At 43.8% G+C, this 18,754-nt stretch overlaps 1 protein-coding gene across 1 annotated transcript in view; it reads left to right on the forward strand.

Moving 5' to 3' along the window:
- Nucleotides 1-8,360: 8,360 nt before the first annotated feature.
- Nucleotides 8,361-18,754, forward strand: part of Sf3b1 (splicing factor 3b subunit 1) — a 47,313-nt gene continuing 36,919 nt past the window's right edge. The window contains exon 1 of the mRNA XM_059278890.1: nucleotides 8,361-8,461. Within this exon, the coding sequence (XP_059134873.1) occupies nucleotides 8,434-8,461 (28 nt within the window). The 5' untranslated portion in view covers nucleotides 8,361-8,433. The remainder of the gene's footprint in view (nucleotides 8,462-18,754) is intronic.

The raw sequence follows: 18,754 nt of genomic DNA on the forward strand, positions 1-18,754 counted from the left end.
CCACGGGACTGAGCCCAGGATTAGAACAGCAGTGAGTCTCCAGCCTCCATACTCCTTAGATAAGGCTCTGCTTCCTGAACCAATAGGCTAGGGGGAAGGGGGCTATGCTAGAGTGACTCTCTAAAGTCCCAGTCTATGGGAAAGCCAGAGCAGGGATTTCTCTCTCCACCAGCAAAACCACTGTTTTGCTGGGTGTGGTGGCACACACCTTTAACCCAGCAATTGGGAGGCAGAGGTAAGCAGATCTCTGATATATGCCCTCCCCTCATTGTGGACCTCTGATAACAAGGCTGGTTGCACTCTGAGGGCTTTTTCTCCATGGGGACTTTCAAAGGGTCCCCCAGCCTGTGTTTCATTCAATCAAGTCCTTGCTATCATTAAAACTAAGCCAATCAGCCGGGGGTGGGGTGGGGTGGTGGTGGTGGTGGTGGTGGTGGTGGCGGCGGCGGCGGCGGCGGCGGCGGCGGCGGCGGCGGCGGCGGCGGCGGCGGCGCACACCTTTTATCCCAGCACTTGGGAGGCAGAGGCAGGTGGACCTCTGTGAGTTTGAGGCCAGCCTGGTCTAGAGTGAGTTCCAGGACAGCCAGAACTGTTACACAGAGAAACCCTGTCCCAACAAAACAAAACAAAACAAAACAAAACAATGATCCAACCAGCTAAATTCATCTTACCAGTCTAATTCAAGAAGGAGAAACAGCCAGACTGGGGTAGCTCATACTTTTAATCCCAGCACTTGGGAGACAGAGGCAGGCTGATCTCTGAGTTTGAGGCCAGCCTGGTCTACAGAGTGAGTTCCAGGACAGTCAGGACTCCACAGTGAGACCCTGTCTTCGAAACAAACAGACAGACAGAGCCAAATTTAGCTCCACAGGAGGCAGATGGTGCTCCCTCTGTCCACCTTCCTGTGTTATGCAGGGTTGTAGACAAAGTTTTAAACAGTCTTATTAAATAAGAAACACATACAGAGGCAATAGCCGAAGAGATCAGAGCATGAGCCATGACTAGCTTCAGTTTACCACCAGCAGTAGCTTCCCCAGAGAGAACTTCTTCCTGTGTAACCTGTGTTGTTATTGCCTTCCTGTTCTGCCTTCTCATGGGCTCTAAGCCTGGCCACATAACTTCCTTCTCACTGCCTGTCTATACAGACCTCCAGTGGTTGGTACTGGGATTAAATGCTCCTGTCACCAGGCTTGGCTGTGTCCTTGACCACACAGAGACTCTGTCTGCCATGTGATCAGATTAAGGGTGTGGGCTACCACCGCCTGACTTCTGTTTATGGCTATTTGACCTCTGATCTCCAGGCAAACTTTATTAACATACAAATAAAATGTCACATTTCAGTACAAATAGAGTATTATCACATTTCCCCTTTTTATTCTAATGAAAAGAAAAAAAGTTATAACTAATATAAGAAAAACTATATATAATAAGTACAATAACTATATACAATATATACAAGCAATAAATGCCTCAACAATGTCTAGTCCATTTGCATTTGACAAACTCTAAGAAAATATTCCATTACCCATCCTATTTTGGTAAGTAATATATCTGAATCACTTTCTATCCTAACTTGTATTACTAACAGAGAACTATCTTATAATGTCTTTCAAATTTATATACTTACACCTCTTTAGTGAGTTTCTTTTCTGAAATTCTTAACAAGGAAAACTATAACTATGTAATCTTCAACTAACTGTATCTAATCTTCAACTCCCTCAGAGACCCAAGAAGGAAATAATATTACCTAAAAAAACAGGAAGTGCAAGCAAGCAGCTTCCAAAAAGATGTGAGTTGACAGAAACAGCTGCCTGGACAGTCACCCAAGGTTTCTCTGCAACTTTGGGGCATCATCTTCGGCCTATAGGCTTAGCATATCTGACAGACTCGTTTGTGAAGTAGGATGTACACAAGGCCTACAGTTTGACCTCACATTTGGTGAGAGTGGTCCATGTACCAGATAAACTTGAATCCCACCAGTGTCCTGTCATGATTCAGGATTTTAAATTCTGGAAATTGTTGGTGTTTTTGGAATTTGGTTGTCCATTCTTCTCAGCTTGTGGGTGGCTTCATCTTGGCATCCCATTCTTCTCAGCATCCCATTCTTCTCAGCTTGTGGGTGGCCTCATCTCTTTTATTAAATGCCAGTCTACCATTGAGAGGTTAGACTCTGTCAGCCTATTTACTCTTTCAAGAATAACTATTTCAGCTACTGTTCCACTGCACACCAGAAGCCATTGGTCCATTGCCTGTTCAGCTGCCTTTGAAGAAAGGAGCACTATACCTTTTCTGGATTGCAAAGGCCACTTCAGCCATGGTACCATATTGTCCTGGCCTCAGAAGACGCCTGTTGCTAAAGCCACAACCACACTTGTCTTGGCAAGGATTGGTAGTCCTTTGTTTTGTGTCCTGTCTGTCAGCAGTCGATGTTAGGACACTTCCCTGCCCAGTGGCTAACTTTTACCATAATGAAAGTTAACTCCATATGCAGTTTCTTCAATGCCCATATCTTCTCTAAAGTAGATTGGTACTGCTAGGAGCCATACCAATGACTATGTCTCATAGTATAAAAAAAGAAAAAGGCCGGGCGGTGGTGGCGCACGCCTTTAATCCCAGCACTCGGGAGGCAGAGCCAGGCGGATCTCTGTGAGTTCGAGGCCAGCCTAGACTACCAAGTGAGTTCCAGGAAAGGCGCAAAGCTACACAGAGAAACCCTGTCTCGAAAAAACAACAACAAAAAAAAAAAAACAAAAAAAAAAAAGAAAAAAATTTCTAAGTTATTAAAATGTTTTAAATGCCATTTTCTGTAGACCTCAGAAGGGTTTGAAGATGACCTGTCTATCTAAAATATATCTCTGCTTAGCCTTGAAAACATACCTAATATGACTACAAGTTCGATTGTAATGTTTAACTACTAACTTTCATTTTTTTATATCCTAATAGTTAGTAATAATAGCATTTAAGGATCAGCAAATTGCATTACATTGTTAAATGAACGGTATAATATCTTGAACAGGATTAGAAATATACGTACAGCATTTTCTAACAAGCTCAATCTCAATAGATATAATTTGAATACAATATATAAAAATCCAATCCAATGTAAAGTATTTATAACTAGTAATTGTCTTTTAAAAGTAGATTCAATAATCTACCTTTTTTATCTATATTGTATCTATATCCTCTCTTTACTTTTCAGAGTAGACTCAATAAACTACCCTCTATTCTATCATTTCCATATATCTTTTTTTTTTCAAACAAGAACCTGAAATCTAATCTCCTTTGCTTAGCCCTTTTCCTAACCACTAACAACAACAACTTGTAACCAACCCTCCTAAACAATAAAAATTATCCCAAACCCAAAACCCATTGAAAGACCAAAAACCACCCGCCCCACACCACCTCTTTGGGAATGTGGGTGTTGTGTGCTTAAAATTGCTTCCTGCTGGTTGTGGGCAAAGGCATCTTTAGGAGATTCTGAAAAGAAAAAGTTTGGGTTAATTGTCAAGTTCTAGGAAAGGTAGCTATATCATTTGTTGTCCGGTCTCTGCATGATGCCAAAGTTCAAGGCTTATCTCAAGTCCTTGTTCAAGTAGTCTGTGAAACTGAATCATCTCAGCTAGCCATCTCAAAATTGTTCTGAGCAGTTTGTAGTCCAAAGCTGATCTGTGGGTGATGTTTGTCAGCTTAGTAGTATTATTATTGTCCACGTGGAATTATTGTTGTGGGGCCCCATCATCTTTCTGGAGACTTCAAATTTGATGTTAGGCCTGGTTGTGATTTCCTGCAGAAAACTGATAAGATACTCGAACACAAAAACATGTATAGGCAGCTAATTGAAGCCTTTTTTCTAGAATTAGTTATTACTCTATATGACCATTAATATATCAAAAGTTTAAAAAAATATATATTAATCTTATAAATTTTGATATAAAATTATATATCTCTTTTTTCAGGCAAACTTTATTAACATACAAGTAAAATAGCACACTTCAGTACAAATAAAGTATCACCACACAGGGTACTCTGGCTCTGTGTGCTATTCTGCTTATGGACTACCTTTGCTGCAATAAATCTTATATGAGGTGGACCGCAGATGTCTCCATCCTGTAATTCTTTATTTTTATTTTATTTTATTTTATTATTATTATTATTATTATTATTATTATTTTTTGGTTTTTCGAGACAGGGTTTCTCTGTGTAGCTTTGCACCTTTCCTGGAACTCACTTGGTAGCCCAGGCTGGCCTCGAACTCACAGAGATCCGCCTGGCTCTGCCTCCCGAGTTCTGGGATTAAAGGCGTGCGCCACCACCGCCCGGCAATTCTTTATTTTTTTAATTTGATGTGTATGAGTGTTTTGACTGCATGTATATATGTGCACCATGTGTGTGCCCAGTGCCCATGGAAACCAGAGGGCATCAGCTCCCTTTGGACTGGGAATTGAACCTGGGTCTTCTTGAAAAAGCAGTCGGTGTTCTTAACTACTGAGTCATCTCTAAAGCCTCCAACCTTTTACACACACACACATACACACACACACACATTTTTTTGAGACAGTGTTTCTCTGTGTAGACCAGGCTGGCCTCAAACTCAGAGATCCACCTGGCTCTGCCTCCGGACTGCTAGGTTTAAAGGTATGTGTTAACAATCGTCTGGCTGCAATTTCTTTTCCATTTTTCTTTATTAAGAAATTTTCCCTTTTTTTTTTTTTTTTTTTTTTTTTTTGGTTTTTCGAGACAGGGTTTCTCTGTGTAGCTTTGCGCCTTTCCTGGGACTCACTTGGTAGCCCAGGCTGGCCTCGAACTCACAGAGATCCGCCTGGCTCTGCCTCCCGAGTTCTGGGATTAAAGGCGTGCGCCACCACTGCCCGGCAATTCTTTATTTTTTTAATTTGATGTGTATGAGTGTTTTGACTGCATGTATATATGTGCACCATGTGTGTGCCCAGTGCCCATGGAAACCAGAGGGCATCAGCTCCCTTTGGACTGGGAATTGAACCTGGGTCTTCTTGAAAAAGCAGTCGGTGTTCTTAACTACTGAGTCATCTCTAAAGCCTCCAACCTTTTACACACACACACATACACACACACACACATTTTTTTGAGACAGTGTTTCTCTGTGTAGACCAGGCTGGCCTCAAACTCAGAGATCCACCTGGCTCTGCCTCCGGACTGCTAGGTTTAAAGGTATGTGTTAACAATCGTCTGGCTGCAATTTCTTTTCCATTTTTCTTTATTAAGAAATTTTCTATTCACTCCACATACTATCCACAGATCCCCCCTCCTCCCACCCCCCAGCCCTCTTTCCCAAACCACTCGCATCCCCACATCCCCCAAATCGAGGTCTCCCATGGGGAGTCAGCAGAGCCCAGCACACTGAGCCTAGCCAGGTCCAAGTCCCTTCCCACTGCACCAAGGCTGTGCAAGGCGTCACACCACAGGCACCGGATTCCCAGAAGCCTGCCCATGCACCAGGGACACATCCCGATCCCCCTGGCTGGGTGCCCCCCAAACAGTTCGAGCCAAACAACCGTCTTCCGTATCCAGAGGGCCTCGTGGGACTGGCTGCAATGTTTTACTTGATAGAGAAGCAGACTCAGAGAAGGAGGTAGCAGGACACCAGGACAGACAGGAATACACAGTGAGACTGCCTCAAAACAACAACAACAACAAACTGCTTTAAAAAACAAACCTGTTCCGTTCTCACTAGTCGCTATTACCGAGGGAGTAAGGTATTTGCCGCGGTGGGGAGGCATGTCAGCAGGAACAAGAAGCTGAGAGGTCACAGCTTCAACCACAAGCACAACGCAGGGAGAGGGATCTGGAGGTAGAGTAAGGCTATGAACTCTCAGAGCCTGTCCCCCGCAATGGCCTTCCTCCTGCTGCAAGGCTGCACCACCTCCCCAAACAATGTCCTGGACCAGGAACTAAGTGTTCAAACAGCCGGGCCTGTGGGGGCCAGCTCTCTTTCATTTCTGTAAATGTTTTCCCTTACTTCATTAATTATTTTAGTATTCTTTCAAGGACAAACATACAGACAAGTAGGCTCCAGTGAGGAAATCTTCTTTTTACACAAGAGGACTCACAAGATAATTCTGGGTGATCTCTTTAGTGATGCTTATCATTACTTTGGGACTTCAGGAAATATTTAGCTCCTACAGTACCACCAAATGCAACAAATGTCTGCTTGAATCTGTTTTAGAATAATAAGCCTTCCCAGTGAAAAGACATTCGGCATACCTGGAGGATCATAAAGGAACAGGCTCTTTAATGCCGCACATCTGGCTCTGACTAATGCCCAAAGAAGAGCCAGCCTTGAATAGATCTTGATAACTCAGACCCACTTCAGGCTATGAACTCTGCATATGAGGTCATCCTTAAATCTCTTTCAGATCTCAGGCCCAGGTTGCACTTAGAACAATTGAAACAGAGTCAGGAGCCTGCAAATCTGGCTACTTAGGCAGATAGGGGATTTAAACAGCAAAGTTATTGCCAGAATTATTTTACGTTTATACACACCAGTGTTGTACTTTTCCAAATAGTGTTACCTGGGGTCATCCTGCCCAGAATTATGCTTTTGGCATAATTATGGCAGAATTATGCTTTTCTCATGAAAAGAATTGGGGCTTTATTGCAGACCAGGACTTAAGGTTGCTTGTGACCCTGTTGCGCTGTCCCCTCCAGCTGCCTGTTTGAGACATGTTCTTTGATATGGGGGTGGGCCGAATGGCTGGTCAATCCTGGTGAACAAACACTGATATTACTTTATCTCTAACAGGCCTGGTTAGCATTCTACTTACCTTTGGGGTATTTTGGAGGCAGCATTTCCTTAGCTAAATCCTACTTTCTGTGGTTTAATGTCTCCTAAGCAAATCCATTGGTAAATAAATAACATCAATTCTATTATTTTGGGTTTCCTCTACATCAAATCCCTTTAATAGTAGGTACATGAAGGAAACATTGCTTAAAAACCTACCCATATATCTACAAGCTTCATTGTAAGGCCATGCAGCAAGTTTTCACAGGCAGTTTCTTTTTCTTTCTTTCTTTCTTTTTTTTCTTTTCTTTTTTTTTTTTTTGGTTTTTCGAGACAGGGTTTCTCTGTGTAGCTTTGCGCCTTTCCTGGAACTCACTTGGTAGCCCAGGCTGGCCTCGAACTCACAGAGATCCGCCTGGCTCTGCCTCCTGAGTGCTGGGATTAAAGGCGTGCGCCACCACCGCCCGGCTCTTGCGCTCTCTCTCTCTCTCTCTCTCTCTCTCTCTCTCTCTCTCTCTCTCTCTCTCTCTCTCTCTAATTTCTATGCTATGTGTATAAATGTTTTTGCTTGCATTTTTGTATGCTCACCACATTCTTGCAGTGCACACAGGGGCCAGATAAGGGCATCAGATACCCTGGAACTAGAGTTACAGTTGTGAGGGGCCATGAGGATGCTGGGAATTGAATCTGGGTTCTCCGCAAGAGCAACCAGCTCTTAACCATTGGGTCATCTCTCTAACCCTTCCTAGACAGTTTCTAATGGTGTCTCTTCTAGTTTCCACTGTTTGCAATCTGGAAGCTTCCCCCCCCCCCCAAACAGGGTCTTTCTGTGTAGTCCTGTCTGTCCTGGAACTCGCTCTGGCCTCAAACTCTGGAGATCTGCCTGTCTCTGTCTACCAAGTGCTGGGATTTAAAGGTGTGCGCCAGCCACCACACCCGACTACTGTGTTTGTGTCCATGCCCCAGCCCAAGTTTTATAACAATCTGACCTCTCAGGACACTCAACTCAATATTCAACCTTCCAGAGTTAAGTGGAAACCGGCTTTCTTTTTGTTGATTTTTTTTTCTTTTTTTAGTGAGGTTTTTGGGAGCCCAGGCTGTCTTTGAACTGGTTGCATAGCAGAGGCTGACCTTGAACTCTGGATCTTCCTGTCCCACTCCAGTCTCAGCCTTTGTTCATTGCCTCAGTAGAATCCATTTTTTTTTTTCTTTTTGTTATTTTGAGACAGGGTTTCTCTGTGTAGCTTTGCGCCTTTCCTGGAACTCACTCGGTAGCCCAGGCTGGCCTCGAACTCACAGAGATCCGCCTGGCTCTGCCTCCCGAGTGCTGGGATTAGAGGCGTGCGCCACCACCGCCCGGACTAGACTGGGTCTTCCTCGGGGGCGGAGCTGTTCCCCGAAGAATGTAGTCCTTCCGGGGATTCGCCTGCTTTTTAAAGGAAGCCGCCGGGAGCGGGCCCTGGCCCCGCCCACTCCCATCATGCACCTCGCGGTTCCATCTAGGTGGCAGTACGTTGAGTTCCGTGCCATAGTGCGGCTTGCGTCCCCGTGTGCGCACGCTCAGAGCGCAGCTGCTCTGTTGGTGGGTGGTGGCGGCGGCGGCGGCGGCGGCGGCGGCGGCGGCGAGCGGAAGTCCTTGGGAGCGCCAGTTCCGTCTGTGTGTTCGAGTGGACAAAATGGCGAAGATCGCCAAGACTCACGAAGGTAAGCGGCTTTCGTCCTCCCACGCGCGTCCCCGGCCGCCAGCCAGCCGCGGTCCGCTCTGCCGGCTCTCGGCGTCTTCGCGGGGCCTCTCCGGTCTGGGCCGAGTCCGCGCGGCGGGGCCTGCTCGGCGGCTCGGCGGCCCGGCGCAGGCCCCGCTGCCCGCGTAATGGCGTCCTCTGGCACTCGGGGACCGGCGCTTTGTTCCGCGCTGGCTGCTGGGGTTGCCGAGGTCCCGGGTGGCGACCCGAGGGCCTCCCTCGAGCGGCTTGCTCGGGAGGACCCCGGGGGCGGGAGCGGGGAGGCGGACGTGGGAGGGAAGTCTCTCTCGCCCCCCTGGGCGCTGTCGTTGGCAGTTTTGCACCGGGAGAGCCCTGTCTTGTGGGCAGCCGCTTTCGGGCTGTTCTTAACGGAGTCGGCTTCGACGCCGGCCTGTTACTCCAAGCCGCGGCGATGCAGGCGTCTTCAAGCTGCTAGGTGATGGGGTGGTGGTTCTTGCACGAAATGATTCTGGCATAAAATCGGGTCACCCGCTCACTCCTTGAATCACGGTGGTGTAGTGTTTTTCTTTGAGGACTGGTGGTTGGAGAAGCGGACGGGAGAAAGAAAAAAAAAAAGGCAGATTTTCTCAGTTGCACAAGCTTTCAGGGTACTTGATCATTTTGTGGTAGACAGAGGACACACAGCTAGGGTCATCCTGGAATTCCAGAAGAAAATAACCAGAGAAGACAGGAAGGAATCGAAGTGTGAGAAGTTGAAACCCTGTGTCTTGGTTCCTGGCTTAGAAACCAAAATTTACGCTGAGAACATGGCTTCTAAGAGCCACTAAACACATCCCTTTTAAGTGTCTATGGTCCAGTATTAGAGGTAACAATATAAGGATATCGGAAATTTGACAGTTTGATAGGGAAACGTGTGAATTTTAATTTTCTTAGGAAATCAAAGGAACGTGTACAGAGAAGTAAAGCCAGTACTTTCTGAGAAGCTTGGTAACGGAACCGTTAATCTGTGCTTTAGTTATTTTTGAGAGGTGGTGACGCGGCGCTGATCTAAAAGGATCAATCAGTTTTAAATTAGAGGAGGACGCCTGAGCCCTTGGGAACATCTTGTAACAAGGCAGTGAGTCGTGAAAGATGCGAATGAACCATTGCTGTGGTAGGAAGAGAGGGTGTAAGGAAGGAATTCGGATCTGAATCTGGAGAGTGATTAGGACCAAAAGGTGATAGTTGGGATATTTGAGGAACTGAAAGTACTGACACATTTAAAGCCAGAAATGTTTTGGTGTTACTCTTTTTGCCTTTAGACTATCTCAGACGTTGTTGGCAAAAATAATTAGAAAATTTAAAAATGTTTTTGTTCTGTCCGAGGTAGGTTGTTTAATTTATTTTATTTTTTTCATTCTGGGGAACCAGTGACTTTATTGGGCTTGCAGAGCATGGAGTGATGGGGAGGGATTTACTGACAGGAGCATGGTTGACGCCAAAGCAGCCAGCCCCACTGCAGAGTTTCACAGCCCGTGATGGTCTTTCCATAGCTGCATAGATGGAGTCCCATCCTCTAATATGTTATTTATCTATGGGTGTTTTGTAGCTTTGATTGTTGGCTTATTGATATCTTCTATGTAGCATACCCCTATTAAGATGAATGTAAAGTTTTTGGTTTTGCCTTTTCATTGTAGAAGCTCCAGCTAAACATGTTGGTTGATTGTAGTTCATTAGCAAAAATTGGTATTTTTATAAAAATGTACAAATGCTGTTTGAAAGCGGGGTACTGTATGTCACAGCTAGGTACAAGTCAGAAGTCGATAGTCCCTCCTTCCTACCCAGACAGGGTTCCTCTGTAGACCTTGCTGTTTTGGAACTCCCTCTGTAGACCAGAGATCCACCCACCTCTGCCTCCAAAATGCTGGGATTAAAGGTGTGCACCACTGCCTGGCAGGGTGATAACTTTTTAGTAGAACTGTGTACAGCATTTGCATGGCCTCTTGTTCCCTTATGACATTTTCCTGGAGAATATAGTTTTTGTTTGTGTGTTTTGTTTAGTTTAGTTTTGTTTGAGACCGTTTCCCTGTGAAGCAGGCCTCGAACTCAGAGGTTCATATTCTCCTGCCTCCCAAGTGCTGGGATTAAAGGCATGTGCCATCACCACCTTCAAGAATATAGGTTTTTACAGTTGTCTTTAAGCCATTTCTATAACATGGAGCAAAATTAGTTGCTTTTCCTGAGAGCTATGGCCCTCAGTAAAAATTTTTTTTTTTGGGGGGGGGGTTTCGAGACAGGGTTTCTCTGTGTAGCTTTGCGCCTTTCCTGGAACTCACTCTGTAGACCAGGCTGGCCTTGAACTCACAGAGATTCTCCTGGCTCTGCCTCCTGAGTGCTGGGATTAAAGGTGTGCGCCACCAACATCTGGCTGTAAAAATATTTTTATTGTCTTAGAATAGTTGTCTTTGGTGGGGGCATTGAGATGGGGTTTATCTGTAGCCTTGGCTGTCCTGGACCTTGCTCTGTAGACCAGGCAGGCTGGCCTCAACTCATAAAAGATCCTCATGCCTCTGCCTCCCCAGTGCTGGGGCTAAAGGTGTGCACCACCACTGCCCCCCCCTTTTTTTAAAAATTTATTTATTTATTTATTTATTATGTATACAGTATTCTGCCTGCATGTGTCCTTGCAGGCCAGAAGAGGGCACCAGATCTCATTATAGATGGTTGTGAGCCACCATGTGGTTGCTGGAAATTGAACTCAGGACCCCTGAAAGAGTAGTCAGTGCTTTTAACCTCTGAGCCATCTCTCCAGCCCCTCCCCCCCTTTTTTTTTTAAGACAAGGTTTCTTTCTAGCCCTGGCTATCCTGGAACTCACTCTGTAGATCAGGCTAGTCTTAAGCTTTGTTTTGTTTTGTTTTTGAGACAGAATCACTTCTCTCCACTATGTAGTTCCAGGAATTCTCTTGGTAGACTAGGCTGGTCTCTTAAGACATTGACTTGCCTCTACTTCCCAAGTGCTGGGATCAAAGGTGTACATCATCATGTGCCTGGCTAAAATAGTCTTTTTGAAAGTTTTTTATACTTACATTTGCTTTGCAGAGTTCAGAGGATAACTTGCAAGAGTCTGTTCCTTTTTTCATGATGTAGGTTCTGGGAATCAGAACTTAGATTGTCAGGCTTGGCAAGAAGCACATTCACCCTTAATCAGAATAACCTCATTAAAGTTTTTCTTCTAATATTGTACACAAGAATTATATATGCCTTGATAGCTCTAGTATCTTGTCAATAATAGGTATTCAAGTGTTAAATCAACATTTATTTGATAGATTAACATGTTGGATTTATTTTATTACTTGTGGGGAAAAGTTTGTTGTAGTCCAAACTGGCCTTGACTCCTGATTTTCTGCCTTTTAAGTACTGGGATTGTAGGCATATGTGAATCACACCCAGGGTGTTTTTTTTTTTTTTTTTTTTAACCACTTAGGCATACCCATGGTTTTATGGGAAAAGCTTCACATAAACAGGATCATATTTATTTTTTATTTTAATTTTCTCCTTATATTTATTTATTGTGTGTTTAATGTATTTTTTTCATCTATCCATGTGGAAGTCAGAGACAACTTGGGATTGAACAGGTCTTCAGGCTTGCTGGGAGTGCCTTTAGTTGCTGAGCCATCTTGCAGGACTTCTCTTTTGTTTTGAAATGAAATGATTGTGTACCCCTGGTTGGCTGGTTACTTTGTATGTTTTATTTTTTCTTTTGTTTTTTTGTTTTTTCCAGACAGGGTTTCTCCATGTAACCCTTGGTTGACCTGGATCTCTGGCCTCTAAGTCAGAGGTCTGCTTATCTCTGCCTCTGGAGTGCTGGCATTAATAAAGGCACCACCGGCCTCACTTTGTATCTTAAACTGGGCTCAAACTTGGAGGAATTCTTTGGCTTCTGAACACTGGGATTTTTGTCATGTATCACTATACCTTTAAGATCTCTCCATCTCTTCATCTCTTCCCCTCTCCCCTTTCACGCCCCCCCCCCCTTCAGCTGTGGATTAATCCTCAGGATTCTGTAGTTTTTGTTACAGAAACATTTACCATTGAATTACACCCTTTCTTTGAAAAGTGGCATTTTCCCGGGCGGTGGTGGCGCACGCCTTTAATCCCAGCACTCGGGAGGCAGAGCCAGGCGGATCTCTGTGAGTTCGAGGCCAGCCTGGGCTACCAAGTGAGTCCCAGGAAAGGCGCAAAGCTACACAGAGAAACCCTGTCTCGAAAAACCAAAAAAAAAAAAAAAAAAAGAAAAAAAAAAAAAGAAAAGTGGCATTTTAAAACTCAGTTTTAGTACATCTATTTGGTCAGACAGGTAGGAAATAGTTTATAGTTTTGAGAATCTTCTGCATTGAGAGGAAAATCTGGTTTAGCATCAGATTTGGAAGGCTTTAGAAACTGCAAGATTTCATTTTGGTTTCTCAGTGAGTATAGAATAAAGTACCATCTTCCTTCCCCCAAGTAACAATTTACTATTTATTTATTTATTTTGTGTGTGTGTGTGTGTGTGTATGTGTATGCATCCTTGCAAGCATGCATGTGCGTTACATATGTATGTGTGTAGGTTCCCCCCCCTTGTGCACACAATCACAGATGCTCATGGAGGTCAAAGGGAGACAGTTGGGCTTATTCCCTTGAGACAGGGTATCTTACTGAACCTGGAGCTATGCTGGTCACCAGCGCCCTAACATCCCCCTCCTTCCCTGGCCTGGAGTTGCAGATATGCATGACTATGCCCGTCTTCTTAACATGGCTTTTGGGGATTTGAATGAACTTAGGTCCTATGCAAGCATTCTTACTGGCTGAGCCATCTCTCCATCCCACAGATGACTTTTGTGTTTTAAGAAAGTCATTGAATAATTTCATTGGAGGCAGTCATTCTTAGGTTATTGGAGTAATTGAGAATGGGACTTGGATTTGAATTTACTGGAGTAACATTTCTCAATAGTGGTTTCCATATTCTTTATTGTGTCTTGTTTATTTTTAAAGTAATGGCTACCACTTGAATCTTAGAAGGTAAATAACTCTTTTTGTATAGAAATAGGTTATGGTTGTGTCTTCCTTCTGTGGAAGTGTTCCCTTACTTTTTTTTTGGCCTTTTTTCTGTTTTATTTGAAGGGTCTCTGTCATTGCCCTGGTTGACTTCAGACCTGCTATGTAGCTGAGGTTGTCCTTAGATTCCTGATCTCCTGCCTCTACCTCCCAAGTGCTGCCTTTTCAGATGAGTACTTTTGTGCCTCACTGCATGGTTCTCGCCCATTAATGAACCAAACTGAAGATTTTTCTTGTCATGTTTTCAAACGTATTTCTCTTCTCTTTGAGATAAGGTATATTGCCCAAGGTGACCTTGAATTTTCTTGTGTTCTTCTTTTTGTCACATGGTTTTTTTGATTTGTGGCCTAGAATTCATTATGAAGACCAGGCTGGTCTTGAACTGATAGAGGTCCATCTGCCTGTCTCTTGAGGGTTGGGATTAAAGGCATGTGCCATCATAACAAATGGCTGACCTTGAACTTTTGGTCTTCCCTAATGGTGGGATTATAGGATGAACCACAATGCCTGATTTATGTAGTGCTGGAGAGGAAATCTAGGATTTCATGCGTGCTAGGCAACTGAACAATATCCCCATACTGCTTTTCAAACATTTCTGCTAGAATCATCTCTCACACCCTCTTTAACCACCAGTTTATTAATATTTTTAAAAGATTCTTTATGTGCTTGTGTTATGTTTCTGTGTGTGTGTGTACACACACACACACACGTGTTTGGGTGACCATAAAATAAAGAAGGGTGTCTAATCCCCTAAAGTTGACATGAGTGCCAGGAACTGGACTCTGGTCCTCTGGAAGAGCAGCAAGATCTCTTAACTGCTGAGCCATCCCTAGTCCCCAAACTGATTGTTTTCTTACTTGACCAGTGTGCCTTATGCTTTCCATGATTTGAAAAATAAGAACTAGACTTAGTCATATCAAGTATTATCTTTTAGGCATTTTTGCATTAAATTATGTATAGTTAGAAGTGAGCACAGTCTTACTGTCTAGCAATTTGGAGGTACTGCTGCCTTTGGCAAAACAAGGAAGAGATGTTGGCTTAAACAAAAATTTCATATAGAAATGTGTTTTGCCTCTAATTTTTTTACTTTATGCATTTATCTTTATGGATATATGCATGAGTTTATGTATGTGAATGCAGTGCCTTTGGAGGCCAGAAGAGGCATCATAGACCTTGGAACTAGAAGACAGGAATTGTGATTCACCTGACATGAATGCTGGGTACAGTATCTGTGTACTGCAGAGTAGTACATACTCTTAACTGCTGAGTCATCCGTCAGGCTCCTGTGGATAAGTTCTTAAATTGGAAAATTAGAGCTGAAACAAAGCTGAGAAAGATTTCCTGGTTTGTTTTGTTTGAGTGAGTGGCTGAAAAAAGAGAAACTTTGATGTAATGTTTTCCTTTGGTTGCCAGAAAAAAAGGAATGATTTTGAATTTCTTTTTCTTTGTTTGTTTGTTTCTTTCTTTCTTCTTCTTTTTTTTTTTTTTTTTGAATTTCTTTTTCTGTAGAATTATTTGAGAATTGATTAAGTTGTCTTCTGGTATTCAGAAAAAATACACTATATTTTAAAAGTTTTTATTGGCCACTTGTAGTTGGTGTACACCTTTAATCCCATTACTAGGGAGGCAGGCAGGTGAACTTCTGTGAATTTGAGGCCAGCCTGGTCTACATAGTGGGTTCCAGGACAGCCAGGGCTACATTCATAGTAAACCCTGTCTAAATCACTCCTACTCCACCCATTTGTTTCTCCTGTAGATGAATGCTTGTCTGCCTGTCTGTCTGTGCACCACTTGCATGCCTAGTGCCTGAGGAGGCCAGGAGGTGTCAGATCCCCTGGTACTGGAGTTACAGATGGTTGTGAGCTAAGGCGCCTTGTGGGTGTTAGAAATCAAACTTCATACGATGGAAGAGCAGCCAGTGCTCTTCACCACTGAGCCATCTCTTCTTTCTTTTGTCTTTCCTTCTCTCTTTCTTTTTTCTTTTTGTAGACGCTATGTATGTCTGGTTGACCTGGAACTCACAGAGATCCTCTTGCCCTGCCTCTGCCTCCTGATTGCTGGGATTAATAAAGGCATGCAACACTGTGTCAGCCAAAATGTACACTTGATCTATTGGGACCTTGGCTAAAAAAAAAAAAAAGCCTAAGAGTTTGTTTGCAGAGTAAAGGAACTTTTTTTCTGGGGTTCCTTTTAAAATTTGAGGAATTCTTGCCTTACTAATTGCTTCCGACCGGAAGAAAATAGCTACCACAGATCAGACTAAAACAGGTCAGTGAACCAGTTATAGTAGCAGACACCTTTAATCTCAGCACTTGGTCAGCCAGAACTACATGAAGAGATCCTATCTCAAAAAAAAAAAAAAAAAAAAAAAGTCAGTGAAATTACCATCTGAGGGCCCTCTCCAAACTAAAAATGAAGAGGAAGCATCAAGGAAGGAACGCTGCAAGCTGGAGTCTGCAGTATCCCAGGCACAGAAAAACAGTGTAGAAAGGTAGTCTAGTGAAGGGACTTAACAAAGCTGCCTCGCTAGCTCAGGTGTGACAGTCTAGGTTTAACCTAAGAGTTTGTTAAATGTTTCCCATGATTTATTTTGTGAGTACAAACAGTTGCCTACTTGTATGCACAACATGTGTATGCAGTGCCCACAGAGTTCGGAAGAGAGCATCAGTTCCCTGGAACTGGTGCTGGGAACTGAACCCGGGTCCTCTGCTTCAGCAGCAAGTGCTCTTAACTGATGAGCAATCTCTCCAGCACTGATGTTTCCCATCTTTTATTTGTTTTTCTGGTGCTGAGGATTAAACCTAGTGCTTCATGGGTGTTGGCAAACCTGAGGCATGTCCACCCAGTTTATTTTGAATAAATCGTCAAATATGCCAGGTGGTGGTGGCACACATCTTTAATCCCAGCACTCAGGAGGTGGAGGCAGGTGGATCTCTGAGTTCCAAGGCAGCCAGGGCAATACAGAAAAACCCTATCTAAAAACAATGTCAAATATGTCAGCCACCCAAATAATTCACATATTCATTAACATTGTTAATATCAGTCTTCTGTACTTTCTGGGGAAGGATGTTTTTTCCAATAGGTATGTCAGGTATCAGAATTCATCTCCAGAACAACAACAAAAAAAATCATGTTGGGATTTCAGTTGTACTTAATTGGAGCAGATGTAGTCTTTAGATATTTAGAAAAATGTCATTCCCACCAAGTAGAAACCAGTCAACTGGGTAAAGTGGTGGTAGTGGGGCAGAAGAACTGGGAGCTAAGTATGGCGGACCATATCTAATTCCAGTTCTTAGGAGGCTGAGGCAGGAGGATTGCCAGGAGTTTGAGGTCAACCTGGGCAACATGATAAGGCTTTGTCTAGGGAAATAAAAAAAGCCACACATGTTAGCACAAGGGACTTGAACTGTAAAAGTAAAGGGGCCAGGTGAAAGTTTTCTGGTCCTTTAGTTAACCGGGTCCTGAGCTCTTCAGGAGGTTCTCTTTTTTTGAGTCCCTGGATGTGTGAGGGTCAGGATGCCGCTCTTGTACAGGTGTATGAGGTCATTTGATGGAGGTGGTCGTCACACTATAATGATGTAGCTGGTCTCATTTGCTCATATCTATTTCCTTCCAGAGTCTGATAGAAGTGGTAGTTGTGATTCCTTCAAAAGCTTAAATCAGAGCCACACTCATCTTTGATTCTAGCACTCAGAAGGCAGAGGCAGGCCAAACTCTTGAGTTCAAGGAAAGCCAAGGCTACCTAGTGAGACCCTGTCTCAAAATAACCCTTTCCTCCAGAACAACCAACCAACAGCAACAACAAACCACAAACTTAACTGTGGTGGTTCTGCTTGGAACCCTAGTATTCGTGAGGCCAGGTAAGGAAGATTTCACACAAGTTGAGGCCAGCCTGTGTACATTGTAAATTCCAGGTCAGCCAAGGGTTACATGTGAGACCTGTCTCAAAACATGCACACAAAAGCACAAACTACCACCCGAGTAAAGTGTTAGGTGCATAGTGTGAGGGAGAAAAGTCTTGAATATTTCAGAAAAGAGCACTGACATGTAAGCCAGTTCTCCTAACTACCAAGAGGTCTGCTAGTATTCCTCTTGGACATACTAGAGGCACTAAAACAGTGCCAGACATAAACAGAGTGGGTAGAGGTTTAAATTTTTTTTCCTAAACACATTCTCTATCATTCTGTATGAACTTCAACTATCCTCCCCCTTCTTTTCCTTCCTCCCCTCCCTCCTCTTTCCTTTCCTTCCCTTCCCTTTCCTTCCCTTCCCTTCCCTTCCCTTCCCTTCCCTTCCCTTCCCTTCCCTTCCCCTCCCTTTCCTTTCCTTTCCTTTCCTTTTCTTCCCTTCCCTTTCCTATCTCCTCCCTCCTCCTCCCCCCATCTCTGTCTCTCTGTCTGTCTGTCTGTCTTAAGACAAGGTCTTGTTACATAGCCCTAACTGTCCTGGAACTCACTCTGTAGACCTGGCTGCTGGCCCCGCACTCACAGAGCCCCACCTGCCTCTGCTCTCCCTCCTCCCAAGTGCTGTAACTAAACGCATGTACCACCACATGGTCATTTTTAAAATTTTTAAAATATAAATATTAATCAAAAGAGATAATAGCGGTCGGGCAGTGGTGGCGCATGCCTTTAATCCTAGCACTCGGGAGGCAGAGGCAGGCGGATCTCTGTGAGTTCGAGGCCAGCGTGGTCTACAGAACGAGTTCCAGGACAGGCTCCAAAACTACAGAGAAACCCTGTCTCAAAAAACCAGGAAAAGGCGCTGGAGAGATGGCTCACAGGTTAAGAGCACTGACTACTCTTCCAGAGGTCCTGAGTTCAATTCCCAGCAACCACATGGTGGCTCACAATCATCTGTGATGAGATCTGGTGCCCTCTTACGGCCTGCAGGGATATATGCAGACAGAACACTGTATACATAATAAATAAATATATTAAGAAAAAAAAACGGGGGAAAAAAAAGATAATAGCAAAAAACAAACCAGGAAAATGTAGCTCAAATTAGGTTTTTCTGACAGTGCTTCTCTTCTTCTGGGTTTCTGGAGTTACAAATAGGGAGTTATTATACTTGTTTATGCAGTGCTAGGAAATTTCATTCTAGTACACCCAGTTAGAGTGTATTGAAGAGAAAACCAAAGAGTGTGGGCCATGCTAAGTCATACCTGTAATCTTAGCAGTTAGAAGTTTGATCCCAGGAACTCGTGTAAAAAGCTAGATG

This window comes from Peromyscus eremicus, chromosome 13 (assembly GCF_949786415.1).
Source record: "Peromyscus eremicus chromosome 13, PerEre_H2_v1, whole genome shotgun sequence".
Lineage (NCBI taxonomy): Eukaryota > Metazoa > Chordata > Mammalia > Rodentia > Cricetidae > Peromyscus > Peromyscus eremicus.